At 35.3% G+C, this 14,306-nt stretch overlaps 1 protein-coding gene across 1 annotated transcript; it reads left to right on the forward strand.

Annotated features, from left to right (window-relative positions):
* The first annotated feature begins 7,977 nt into the window (after positions 1–7,977).
* Positions 7,978–13,260, forward strand: LOC110936602 (tubby-like F-box protein 8). The gene is made up of 5 exons (XM_022179007.2): positions 7,978–8,133; positions 9,063–9,428; positions 9,531–9,618; positions 11,320–11,452; positions 12,235–13,260. The coding sequence occupies exons 2-5, from the start codon at positions 9,081–9,083 to the stop codon at positions 12,971–12,973; spliced, it is 1,308 nt and encodes a 435-aa protein (XP_022034699.1). The 5' UTR covers positions 7,978–8,133; positions 9,063–9,080; the 3' UTR covers positions 12,974–13,260.
* Positions 13,261–14,306: the final 1,046 nt, after the last annotated feature.

Consider the following 14,306-nt stretch of genomic DNA (forward strand, 5'->3'; position numbering starts at 1 on the left):
GTGCGTTTGACCTTCTCCGCCTCGGTGGCTCCGGAGGCGGCTGTTGTTCCACTGGTGGTGGTGGTGGCGGAGTGACTGCCACAAATCGAGAATCCTCGGAGGGATCCTGCTGCTGGTATGGGGACGAGTGCTAAGAGGGCGTGAAATACTAGTCCCACTGGTTAAACCTCGCCTGATAGCTATCAGGACCACGGTAAGGTGATCCATGAAAAGATGACCCATCGGAGATTTCAATGGGGTGGTTCGGAGTTCCGGACGGAGGCTCCATGGGATCCATATCTTCGTCCATGTTGTCAGCGTGATCCCCTGAGAAATGATCCTCAGGTCCTAGTGGGTTAAATCCCACGGGTTCTTGAACGATATTAGCCGGGTTGAACCGGCTCTGAAAGACAGGGGTAGGATCGCCAAAGAAATGGTGTGAGTTCGACCTTTGCAAGGGTATAAAAGAAGATGGTTGGTTGTTGGGCTCGTTCTCCGATTGGGGCCCAAATGAATGCAGATACGAAAGTGAGGAACTGAGGGAGACTGACCGCCTCCCGGGTTCGATGTAGAGCCTCCATGGCTCCTGAGGGCTTGTACTCACGGTAATTGATGGCGTTCGCCGGTGCGAAGGCTCGGCTTCATGATCATGGCCCGTAACTGGGCCCTTGCCTCTACCTCTCAAAAATCTTGGCGGCATTTTCGACCTGCACACATGGTTAAGATAACAACCAATATATATAAAAGTATAAGACTGAATAAAACAAAAACAAAACAGAGTTTGTCCTATGTTCGTTGTCTAGACTCGGAACTCGAGGAATGTGCAATTTGTGCACTGAGATTAAACACAAATGGCTAGTGTTTAATTCACTCAGTGTTGGCTCTGATACCAACCTGTCACACCCCTAATTTCCACGTGTCACCGGTGGGTCCGGTGGGGGAGTATCGCGACGTAGTTGATATCATCATAGTCAAACAACACAAATTATAATGCACAGCGGAAGCAAAAAGATAGATTTATTTCAACCAAACAAACTGTAATAACCAAGTATCACAATGTAGCTGAAATAGATCCACAGGCGGATCAAGATAAAAAGGAGAACTGTTCAACAGATAAATGGCATCCAAGCTTGCGAGACTCTAACGATGCGAAGGAGTGGCCAGCCTATTACGTGTAGAACCTGCACTTAATCTTTTTGGGGAAAATACGTCAGTTTACACTGGTAAATACAATTTAACGGACTCATTTTGAAAATGTTTTAGAAAATTGATTTGAATGCACATGGCACAAAACTTTTTATAACTTGGGATAATTAATCAAGTTTAAACTTGTAAAAGAATTACATGTTTGTTATGCGTTTAGTCGCCCGATTCGTGTCGGGTTTAAGATTAATAGACACACCACATAGTATAAACCCGCGGCGGGAAACCAGTGAGTATACCTTAATAATTACGGACACACTATTGGGTGTACGCCTACACCCGCGTGTCAAGGTCGTGGCCATTTCATGAATGATGCCAAGGATATCCGAGACATGGTCATTAAACTCCCAAAGGAGTAAAACAAACAAAACCAATTTTCAAACGGGTCATCTTGATAATACTTAACCACTAATCGATTAAGGTCAAATGCCCGACCAAGCGGTATTTTATATACCGTACCCCAAGCCCGTATAAGGGAAAATAAGTTAAAAGTATTTACCTTTGCAAGTATAATTCACAATAAGCAAGTGTACGTATCTTTTATTGGATCTCCTATTCTGGAACGAAGGTTTATAATAACCTATTAGAATCCTAACGGGTCTTTAATTTAGCCTAAGCTTAGACCGGTTAGTTTCAAAGAATGAATACGGTTCAATCGCATGGAAAGCGAAGACCGGGTTAGAATGTGGTTTGACCCGACAAGCTTGCATGCTTGTTTAATGTGGGTAACATAATCACATTCTGGATTTTGAGACAATAAGGATATGGTTTGACCTGTTTCTGCTAATATGTGTAAACTAGTTACATAAGCCGATCCGAACGCGATAGAGCGTAACGGGTAACCATATAAATCATATACAAGTTTCCTGAGGTTATACGCACTAAATATATTGTGATATCAGTAAGATATGTCCTATTATGCCCAAAATAATTTTTAGACTCAAATTATGCCTCATAAGGGCATTTTGGTCATTTTAAAGGGTATAAAAGAGTTAAACTAGTAACCTGAGTTACATATCTGAATAAGTCAGTAATTATACTTTTTTTACTATGTTATAACAGTATAGTATCATATATACGTGAATTTTATTAGTTATAACCATCTTATGCACCGAAAGGGCATTTTGGTAATTTCACATAAGTCTAAAAGGTCAAAACTGGAAACCTGAGTTTGGAACTTTAGTTTACTGTTATAATATAAAATTTTACTAAATATATCAGTAGGTATCAACCCTTATATATATATACTAGTTTTGATACATACTATGTCGTAAAAGTGCCTAAAAAGGCGATTTGGAGCCATTTCCGGGTTTTGAAAGAAAAGCTGATATTTTTATAATTCCAGAAGGCTCAAAATAATATATTTATCATATTGCATTAGTAGAAAAAGGTTTGAGGTCAAAAGGATTTATAAAACTCATTTTATGGCTTAAAAGGGCAAAACCGGCAATAACCGAAATAGGCTTAAAACTCTAAGTTATGCTCAGCCTAAAAATAAATAAAAATCTCTAAGAATCCCAAAATATTATTATATATCAGTGGGTATAAAGTTTGATATTAAAATTTGGGTTTAGATAGGCTATATGCTAATTACGCTAATTAATTACTAAGAAAGCTTCTAATTAAGCTAATAAGCATAACTCTTAATCTAGACCTCAAACTAATGTCAAATTTTAGGTACAAGATTATACTTCAGTAACTTATGATGTCTACCCTTTTATATTTTCAAAAATCACATTTTACGGTCATTTGGGCATAATGGTCAACATATGGGCATTTAACGGAAACTTGCATAATAATTAGACAACTAGTGAACCAAACCGTATAATCACAGAGGGTTATACTAACATGTAACTAGGTCCAAAAGAAGCTCTAAGGCAATCCTAAACTTGGCTAAAACGGGTCAGAACTGAAAGTCAAAGCGAAAGTCAAACTACGCGACTTTCGGTTCCAAACCGGGTCTAAACAGAAAATTGTCGAGCTGGACATGTTGGGATTGTTGAACTTGAAACAAAAAAAATGGTGGTGTGTGGGAGTGAGGTCGGCCGAAGGTATAGAGGGAGAGAGGAGAGGTGTTGGTGATAATGGGATGTGTTGATGATGATCTAGTATATATTACCCACTAATCTCCTTTACCCAATGGTTTGAATGCTCCCTCAAGTACAAGCAATATCTTAACAAGATCAAGGAAAGGATTTAACTAGATATTGGAAGATTATAAAATCTTGGTGGGGCCATGCATCATGACCATAAGTCATATATGGGGAGGGGGTAAGTGTAGTTTAGAATGATAAGTAGGTGATTTAGTGGGGTGTTAAGTGTTAAGTCTTGTGTCTAGTATGTTTCATGCTTTATGTAATATGTTAAAGTGTTCGGGAACCATAACTAGCTCAGAAAAAGTGAAACAATGCTTTTAGCAGTATTTTAGTGTTCCGGGTAATGTCCGGTTGTTCGGTTAGATACCGATCCGTTAAAGTGCTAACTTATTCCATATAGTGTCCTTTATGTAACTTTTTGTGTCACTTTTAATTCCCAACACTTAAGAAAGCATACAGGACCATTTTGCCATGTTTTTGCACATTACAAGCATGTTAAAGTGCTGAATTTTGATGATAAATGCAGAATTCTGCACTTTGAGTGGGTTTTAAGCACTTTCCGGCACTTAAACTATCACCTACTCACCTAGTGATGCAGTTTTATGGTCCTTACTTCCCTACACTCCATACTAGTGTAGTACCTTGTCTCTGGCTCACACTGGGCCTCAAAGCATTGTCTGTCTATGTACTGGAACTGTCAGTATATTTCTAAGTTATCCGCTAACGGTGCTAATTGTGCTTTGTGCATCAAGTATGTCACTAAAGTTTGTATGTAATGAATGGTGTGACAGTATGAAATGTGATGCACATGTGTGTATGATACAGAAATCATAAAGCACTTTACGTCATCATTTGTAATCAAGCACGGTCATTAAGCACAAAAATTAATATTAATTAATCGTACGAATACCTGTAATTACGAGGGTTGTCACATATTGTGCAGTACACTTTCTCTCTCTCTCTATCTATATATATATACATATATATATATATATATACACTTGTTTTTTTATCCTAAAAGCTGATTACATTTATTAAATAAAAGTGGTTCAAATTGATAAATAATTAAATGAACTTTTTGTTGGGGATTTAGAACAAAACTGGATTAATTTGACAGTCGTGTGAGACACTTTCACATTGAAACAACTCAATGGTTCACTCAAGTTTTCCAATCGGATAAAACTCATGATCGAAATTCTTCAAGAACAAGTATGTGAATCTGATGAATTCGTGAATGTGATGTTTGATCAAATGGAAGGCATTTTGAATTAGGGTCGTGGAAAGAAACTACTCTCTAAATTGGAGCCCATTTTCCACCGAAATATTTTAAATCAAAGTATTTATTTTCATGCTAACCTGACAGCTCGACTCCAGCTAGGGGTTGCCACTCCTTGGACCCTGCTCCAAATACTTAGAATAACAATAAATCCAAACAAGCATGCACTTCGCTTTCCTAACTTGTTTTATGTATATTATTAAACACTTTGATAACAAGTTGATTTAATTACACCAAAATAATCAACACTTTATTCCCCCTGTAACCAAAAAAACTAAACAATGAATGTAGGTTTGGTTTTAACTAGGTTTGTAAACGAATCGAACGTTCAGCGAACAGTCCGTGAACCGTTCAGCAGGAAGTTTGTTTATGTTCATTCGTTTACTAAATGAACGAACACGAGCAAGAAATTTCGTTCGTTAAGTTAAACGAATGAACCTGAACAGAGGTTGTGTTCGTTCGTTTATGTTCGTGAATGTTCGGTAATGTGTTCGTTTATGTTCGTGAGCGTTCGGTAATGAGTTCATTTATGTTCGCTCATTAATGTTTATTTGTGTTCATTCGTTAAAGGTTTTTATATGTTTTATTGTTTTAGTGTTTGAATTTTTGAAACCCTAGTTATCTTATATGCCTCTCACAACATCCCTCATTTCACTATATAAATTTAAGTTTGTCTTAAAGCTTGAAAAACTCTTAATTTTGTGTTAATCATGTTTCTTATAATCATTTCAATTATGTTTGGATAATTATGTTAAGTGTTTATTTATTTTTTGTGGATTCTTCGTAAAGTTTGTGATGAAAATGTAGATTTTATTCTAAAATGAATATTGTATTCATTTGTGTTCATAAACGTCGTTTGTGTTCATTTATGTTCATGAACATTAGTTAGAGTTCATTTGCGTATGGTAAGTGTTCGTGAACAGTTCACGAACATGTTCATTTCCTTAATGAACAAACACGAACACGAACAAGAAATTTCATTCGGTAATCGTTTATGGACAAGCTTGTTCCTTAATGAACAAACAAGAAACAAGGCCTTGTCCGTGTTCGTTCGGTTCGTTTACAGCCCTAGTTTTAACCCATGACCAAACTGACACATTGATGTGGACCGATCCAGATTTAATGGCCAAAAGAAAGATAGGTAGAAGCTAGATGACATTTAAAGAGATACATTCAAGGCAATTTTTCTACATATCTCTTCATTAATAACTCAATATTCCTTTGAAATTGATTCCAGGAGTAAAATGCTCGGATGCTCCCTGTGGTTTTATAAAATAACACCTATAGTCCTAAACTTTTAGAAATTACACAGGTGGTCGTGGTTTAACAGTTTGTTACTCGGATATTCTCTGGAGTGGATTGGGGTTAGTTTTCTCCGTTAAGTCCATTTGAATTACATATTTACCCCTCCCTATAAAAAAATTAAAAAAAACAATATGGATTATTAAAAGTACGTGGCCGACCTTATTCACCCCTCCCTTATAAACAATCAGCCACCATCACCATAGCCGCCCACCTCCACCATAGCTACCCACCTCTACCTCTACCCTAAACCCACCACCGCCACACCACCTCCTACCTAAACCCACCACCGCCTTCACTCGATCACAAGAACCATCTCATTCTTATATGCCATCTTCCTCATCTTCACCTGCATACACCCTCACCGCTACCACATTCATCTGCAAACACCCTCACTACCACCGCCTTCATTTGACCACCACAACCACCGCCTTCACTCGACCACCACAACCACCGTATCAAACCCCCAAATTCAAACCCATATCAAAGTAATTCCGATCGTTGTAATTCCAAATCAAAGTATTAAACCCACCAAATTCAAACCCAAAATTTAAGCCCTGAAACCCCCATATTCAAATCTGGTTTCAGATCTCGACAAACCAGTGGTGCTAGTTTGCCAGATTTGTGTTGGTAGTGGTGATTACTATGACGGAGATGGTGATTGCCAGATTTGAAGTAGGTGGTGGTGTGGGGTTGGTAATGGTGGTGTGCGGCAGGTTATGGTGGTTTTCCTTAGAGAGAGGGAGAGAGAGAGAGAGAAAGAGAGAGAGAGAGAGAGAGAGAGAGGGACTAAAGAGAGTCAGAGTGTGTGTTTATATATATACATATACATACATACATACATACATACATACATACATACATACATACATACATACATACATACATACATACATACATACATACATACATACATACATACATACATACATACATACATACATACATACATACATACATACATACATACATACATACATACATACATACATACATACATACATACATACATACATACATACATACATACATACATACATACATACATACATACATACATACATACATACATACATACATACATACATACATACATACATACATACATACATACATACATACATACATACATACATACATACATACATACATACATACATACATACATACATACATACATACATACATACATACATACATACATACATACATACATACATACATACATACATACATACATACATACATACATACATACATACATACATACATACATACATACATACATACATAGGGTTAGACTATATAGAAAACCCTAAAAATTTAAGAAACCCGGGAAACTCAAAGCTCCCGACTTTTTTTTTTTTTTTGAAAAAAATAACACATGTAATATACATGTTTTTAAGAGTTTTGGGCCAAAAAAATCAAAAAAGCGCCGAAGGTTTTTTTTTTTTTTTTTTAAAAAACAAATTTCAGCAACTTTCAGCATTTTTTGTCTAACACATGTTAGTCACCGAAGTTGCTGGAACTTGTTTATTTTTTTTTAAAAAGTATTCGGCGCTTTTTTGTTTTTTTGGCCCAAAACTCTTAAAAACATGTATCTTACATGTGTTATTTTTTTCAAAAAAAAAAAAATCGGGAGCTTTGAGTTTCCATAGTTTCCTAAAATTTTTAGGGTTTTTTGTCTAGCATTAGCCTATATATATACATATATATATATATATATATATGAGTGTGTGTGAATTTTTTCTTATATTTTAATAAAAGCAAGGGGTAAATAAGTAATTTTAGATGAAATTAACGGAAAAAATTAACCCTCTTCCAAATAACAAATTGTAAAACCACATGGACCACTGATCTAATTTCCAAAAATTGAAAAATATAGTTGTCATTTTACAAAACATAAATTATAAATTTCAGTAAACAAAAAAGAACTACCTAAAACATGGACTATACACTAGATGACGAGAACATGGACCTACTCCACGTCGTTTGCAATAGCGGCACATATCACGCATCTACTCTTCAATCAATTCTCATTCTCTTATATCCTACTAAACAAAGGTCCTATAATGTAAACTCTAGCATACTCCAAGGTTATTTATGTAACTTTTTCCCAAAGTGGGTTAAGTTAAGACCCTCAACCGTATTTAACATGTCTGCTTGACATTTCTAGAGAGAGAAACCCACAAGGTTTTAGAGCGAGAAACCGCGTTAGAAAGTCAAGGATCCATCACTTGTTCATCCTTCAACCGCAAAATTCACAACAAATTCAAGGTTTTTGCTTCTTATTTGAGCTATTTCATTGTTTAATCTTCGTTAATTTCAGTTTAATCACTCGTATTACCTTTTTCCCCAATTTGTTCTTCACGATTTCGCTCAATTTATATGAAATTTGGGGGTTTAAATGATTTGATTCGTTGATTATGCACTTGTGTTTGTGTTTAGGTTGCCCTAGCTTGTTTGTATTGAATAATTTTGCATGATTGTTGATTTGTTGCTATTTATGAATGTAATTAGTGAATTTATGTTTGTAAATTTATAGTTTTGCTTTTTAAAAGTTGAATTATTGTTATATTATATTAGTTTTAATCATTATGCAATTTAAATTTGTGACTTTGATTTTTTTTTATTCAACAATTTTGAACAAAAAATAAAATTGTAATAACTCTTGATGTTAAAAGGGCAAATAAAACTGTAATTATTCGACCTCTAAGACCCAAAACTTTGTTTTTAATAGGCTCGGTTTCGCTATTTAGAAGTGAGTTGCAGCGCAGCTTGTTGCCCGTTTACCTGTCACGTTACTGTAATCGTCCTTTTGATTTATAATTTGAGGAATCTCTGATTCTAATTTTATAAATTTATCACCAATTGCATCCTTTTTTTGCATATTGTTATGTTACTTGTTACAGTACTTTTTTTTTATCAGTGTTTTGAACCGAAAACGTCGGGTTATGGTTTTGCGATAGTTTATGTTTAAAGTAAGGATTTTTAATCATTTTATGATTCTTTAATAACATTTGAGAGGTTCTTTTGGTGTGAGAATCTTCTTTCTATCTTGCTTTTTCTCCTCCCATCTTATTCACCTTTTATCTTTATACTACTTTAATCATTTTTCCTTTGTTATTAAGCTATCGCCATAAAGTGTTTTACTTTTATTGCCCATTAACAGATTGTGAAACTAAAGTATAATCTGTGCATTACAGATTGGAATAAATAAATAAATGTCGTTTCGTAGCATAGTTCGTGATCTTAGAGATGGAATTGGGAGCTTATCTAGGCGCGGTTTTGAAGTGAGGCTTTCGAGTCTTGACAAAAGTAAATCACAAAGTGCGGCTCATGAGTTTGATGATCACCCGGATTTCGTAATTAATAGCCCGTGGGTTGGTCTTCCACCTGAACTGTTGAGTGACGTGATTAAGAGGTTAGAGGCTAGTGAGAGTAGTTGGCCTGCTCGTAAGCATGTTGTTGCGTGTGCGTCGGTTTGTAGGTCGTGGAGAGAAATGTGCAAAGAAATTGTTAGCTCCCCTGAATCGTCGGGGAAGATCACATTTCCAATCTCACTCAAACAGGTAGATTGATTATTCGATTATTAATTAGTTTTTATTTATATAATTTTTGGGTGTTTTTGAGTTATTCTTGATATTCTGTAACACAAGTTTACTTAATTACAGCCGGGGCCTCGGGATCCCACCATTCAGTGCTTTATTAAGAGAGATAAATCGAATTCGACGTATTATCTATATCTTTGTCTTAGCAGTGGTAAGTCTTTACTCTTCTCGCTTATAAGATAATATTTCTTTAGATTTAATTATTTATTTATGTTTGGTTTGGTTTTTTAAAAACATGTAGACTTACATTGTGGGTTTGAAGTTGACATAATTAGTTTTTAGTGTTTGGTAATCGAGTATCAAGGGGTCGAATGATCAGTTCATACAAGCTCTAACAAAACTATTCAATGAGTAAAATGAAGTTACCGATTTACATGTTCAAACCAATCTGAGGGACTTTCTACTACCGTTAAACAAAATGTTTCTCCTATTTTGAAATAATGTTCGTTTTATTCAAATTTTTTAATTTTTTTTTTTTTTGTAAAACACTAAAACATCTTATTATCCGTCTATAACAACTTCAAAAAACTTAAGCACTTTCAAACACTTTTTTTTTTGGTTACCACGAGAACCTGTTAACTTGTGGATCCGAATGAATATCATCAATATTATTCCACATATAAAGAAGCAACTTCTTAGTGCATCATGAGTTGTAAAGTGTGCTTTGGGTATTTTTCAAAAAAAAAACCTTGATTTTTTAGTTTTAACCCAAATGTTTTTATCTTTTTCAATTTTAACCCTACATAATTTGTTTTTTAACTTTAACCTAAAACTTTTCATTATTTGCAATTTAACTTCACAACTTTTGTCACTTATACTTTTCATCTTTCGCAAATTTTCGTTTTACGTATAGTTCTAAATTTTTCGGGTTAATACGACGCAACGTGCATGTGTGGTTCAACGTTTTTACCTCTATTTTCCCATGTTTGTTAGGTTCGTCGCAACACGCATACCCTACGCCGAGTCAGTGTCAGTGGTCGATGACGGTTGTGTGACATTAGTACTATTTGACACCGTTTTACGCCCCGCCGCAACGCGGGGTGTGCTTTGGGGGTTTTCAAAGAAGAAGGGTTATGCATATGGTTGTCGTAACGTTGGCTTTGGGGGTTTTCCAAAAAAAATGATTTTTTTTTACTTTTCACCCAAAAGTATTTATAAACGCAACGTTCATGTGTGGTTCAACGTTTTTACCTCTATTTTCCCATGTTTGTTAGGTTCGTCGCAACACGCATACCCTACGCCGAGTCACTGTCGGTGGTCGATGACGGTTGTGTGACATTAGTACTATTTGACACCGTTTTACGCCCCGCCGCAACGCGGGGTGTGCTTTGGGGGGTTTTCAAAGAAGAATGGTTATGCATATGGTTGTCGTAACGTTGGCTTTGGGGGTTTTCCAAAAAAAATTGATTTTTTTTTTACTTTTCACCCAAAAGTATTTCATAAATTACTTTTAACCCAAAACGATTTGTTTTTTTTTTTACTTTTAACCACAAACTTTATATCTTTTGTAATCTATCTTCACAACTTTTTTTACTTTGAACTTTGGTCCTTTATAGTTTTCATTTTTCGCAAATTTATCGGTTTATGCTTCGTTCTAAATTTTGTGACTTAACACATCGCATCGCATCGTGCGTCTTTGGTTTAACGTTTTTACATTTCGTTCTAAATTTTGCGAGTTAACACGATGCAACGTGCGTGTGTGGGTGAACGTTTTACATTGTCTTTTTTTTCCCGTTTCACAGGTTTAACATAACATGCAGGTTCTAGATCGACTTAGTTATAACTAAAGAATCCCCGCCGCATTGCGGCGGGTCGAAATTCTAGTTTCTTATAAATTTGTGGGCATTTGCAGCATTGACAGTGGAGAATGGTAAATTTCTTCTATCAGCCAAACGGAATAGGAGAAGTACATGTACAGAGTATATTATTTCAATGAATGCAGATAACATATCCAGGTCAAATAGCGGTTACATTGGAAAAGTCAGGTACTAATTTATATATGTATTCGGATTTTGATACTCGTCATTCTAACAAACGTTGATTTTCATATTATCTTAAAAATGTTGCATAATATCTTATTTACCCAACCAAAAAAATTAATATCAAATATACCTGTTCAAAATACTTAAAATATCATATTTACCCGGTTCACTAAATGCAATTTATATAATGACCATTATCCGCCTATAACAACTTCAAACATTTATATAATTAATAGAAAACGCGTAAGGTTAATCTTTATTTCACATTTTTCATCTTAATTGATATATATTGTAGCTTGTTCATGTTTGTTTGTTAAGGAAATATATATGTTCATAAACTGTTTATGAACACTTACCAAACAAGATTTTCTGTTTGTGTTCGTTTGTTAAGGAAATGAACGTGTTCGTGTTCGTTTGTTAATTTTAGGTAACAAACACAAACGAACGTTCATATTCATGAACACAAATGAAAACAAACGAACACAAACAAGCATTCTTGAACAGAATATATAATACACGGGTACTTATTAAATATTTTATTTGTCAGGATTTTGAGGTATCTAAATAAAATTTATTAATTAAAAACACTATCGAACACAAAGAATATGTTACCAAGTGTTCAAGAACATAAATGAACGAACACAAACGAACTTCCCGCCGAACGGTTCGTGAACTATTCACTGAACATTGAGTTCATTTGCAGCCCTAGGAGAAATATATACATTTTTCAATACAACTTGGATATGCTTCTTGATTTTTACTCATGAAATTATGCTAATTTTCAGATCGAATTTCCTTGGCACAAAGTTCATAATTTATGACTCCCAACCGCCACATGGCGCCGTAGCTCCACCGGTTCGGTTAGGTTCAAGTCGCCGTTTTTCTAGAAAAGTTTCACCAAAAGTTCCTATGGGAAGCTACAACATAGCCCAAATTGCATACGAGCTAAACGTATTGGGCACTCGGGGCCCACGCAGGATGCAGTGTGTGATGAACTCCATCCCCATGTCCGCCCTAGAACCTGGCGGCACCACCATCCCCGACCACCCTAATCTCATCCCACCTTCCTTTGAAGACTCGTTTAGAAGCATCTCATTCTCCAAAAGATTTGACAACTCAAGCGAGTTCGGTAGCTCACGTTTTCTCGACATGACAGATCAGTCCATAAGCACAAACGAACCACAAAACGGACAGAAAAACATGCCTTTAATCTTAAAAAACAAACAGCCACGCTGGCACGAACAATTGCAATGTTGGTGCTTGAATTTCAAAGGACGGGTAACAGTTGCATCCGTGAAGAATTTCCAGTTGATAGCCGCCATCCCCCCTCAGGTGGCAGTGGATCCTCCACAACCGCCACAAACCACCCAAGCCCTGCCGCCGTCGTCTCATGACAAGGTGATTTTGCAGTTTGGTAAGGTCGGAAAAGACATATTTACAATGGATTATAGGTACCCTTTATCTGCATTTCAAGCTTTTGCCATATGCTTGAGCAGCTTCGACACAAAACTGGCTTGTGAATAATTAAAAGGTCTGATTATTCGTGTTAGCAGTCGTTTTTCATTCTAAATTTGTAATTCTATTTTAGTGTTGGATTTTTAAGCAACATTATCTAGAAAGTGATCTCGGTGCATCAGTATTGCGTGGTTTTGACAATGTCTTTCTAGCGATCCTGGTGCACCGAGATTCTCATGGTTGTACTGCGCCTTTTGAGTATGTTTAAGAATTTCTCAATTCCTATTTATAATTTCTGTTGTTTAAAAGAACACAAAACTGGCTCCTGAATAATTAAAGTGGAACTTTTTATTCTCTTTGATTTGATTATAGTATTGCTATATAATTTGATTTAGATCTCATATTTTTGTTTAGGGTTTTTTACATATTTCCTATAAGCTGGTTTATTACGTATTTTCCCAAACCAAAAAACAATTACATATTTTCCCTTTTTTTTAAGAAATTACCCAATTACCCTTATAAAAACCTACCAATTTGTTTCATATTCCCACTCGTACATTCACAATGCTTAATCTTGCTAAACCCTACACATCACGGTCGTCCTTTCTTCTTCTTCTTCCTCTGAATGTAATATTGAACCGAAATTATTGGAACATAAGCTTATGGACGTAAGAATTCTGAAAGTTGATAAATATACAAATAAAAATCACAAATAAACATCATTCGATAACTAATGGCTCTTTTATTTCCTCTCTCCTAATGATTAAAATGAAAGGACTACATTAACATTCGAGATAACACCAACAATAATATAACAAAATAACATTGTATCCTTGCTACATGCACGACATGCAAATTGTCTAACCCCAAAACACATGCACCACCACATCATTATTTTCTCAATATTGTATGTCATTGCTAGCACTTTGCCTTTGAAACCACTTAAAAGAAAACCTTCTTTTACGTTTATTTCATTTTCAAACCAAGAGTTAGGACCTTATTTAGCACTTGTCTTATGGTTTGTTTGGTATGAGCTAATGAAATGAACGAGAGAATGAAATGAATAATGTAATGGGATGAACAATGAAATGAAATGAATCATTCCATTCCATTGTTATGTTTAGTTACTCATACATGAATAGAATGAATGATTATTTTGTATAGTTTGATAGACAAAAAAAAAAAAAAACAATGAAACACAACTATATTAAAAACCACAAGAATATAATTGCCTCAACAACAACAGTATTTTATTGGTAAAAAATAATAATAAAATATTGATATAAATATAGATATAATAATATATTTCTTTCCATTCCTTGACTGAATGAAAAAACACCCCCTTACCAAGGAATGAGAATTGTTATATTTGGAAGGACTTATATTTCTTGTGGAATGCTTC

The sequence above is a fragment of the Helianthus annuus genome, chromosome 4 (assembly GCF_002127325.2).
Source record: "Helianthus annuus cultivar XRQ/B chromosome 4, HanXRQr2.0-SUNRISE, whole genome shotgun sequence".
NCBI classification, from domain to species: Eukaryota; Viridiplantae; Streptophyta; class Magnoliopsida; order Asterales; family Asteraceae; genus Helianthus; species Helianthus annuus.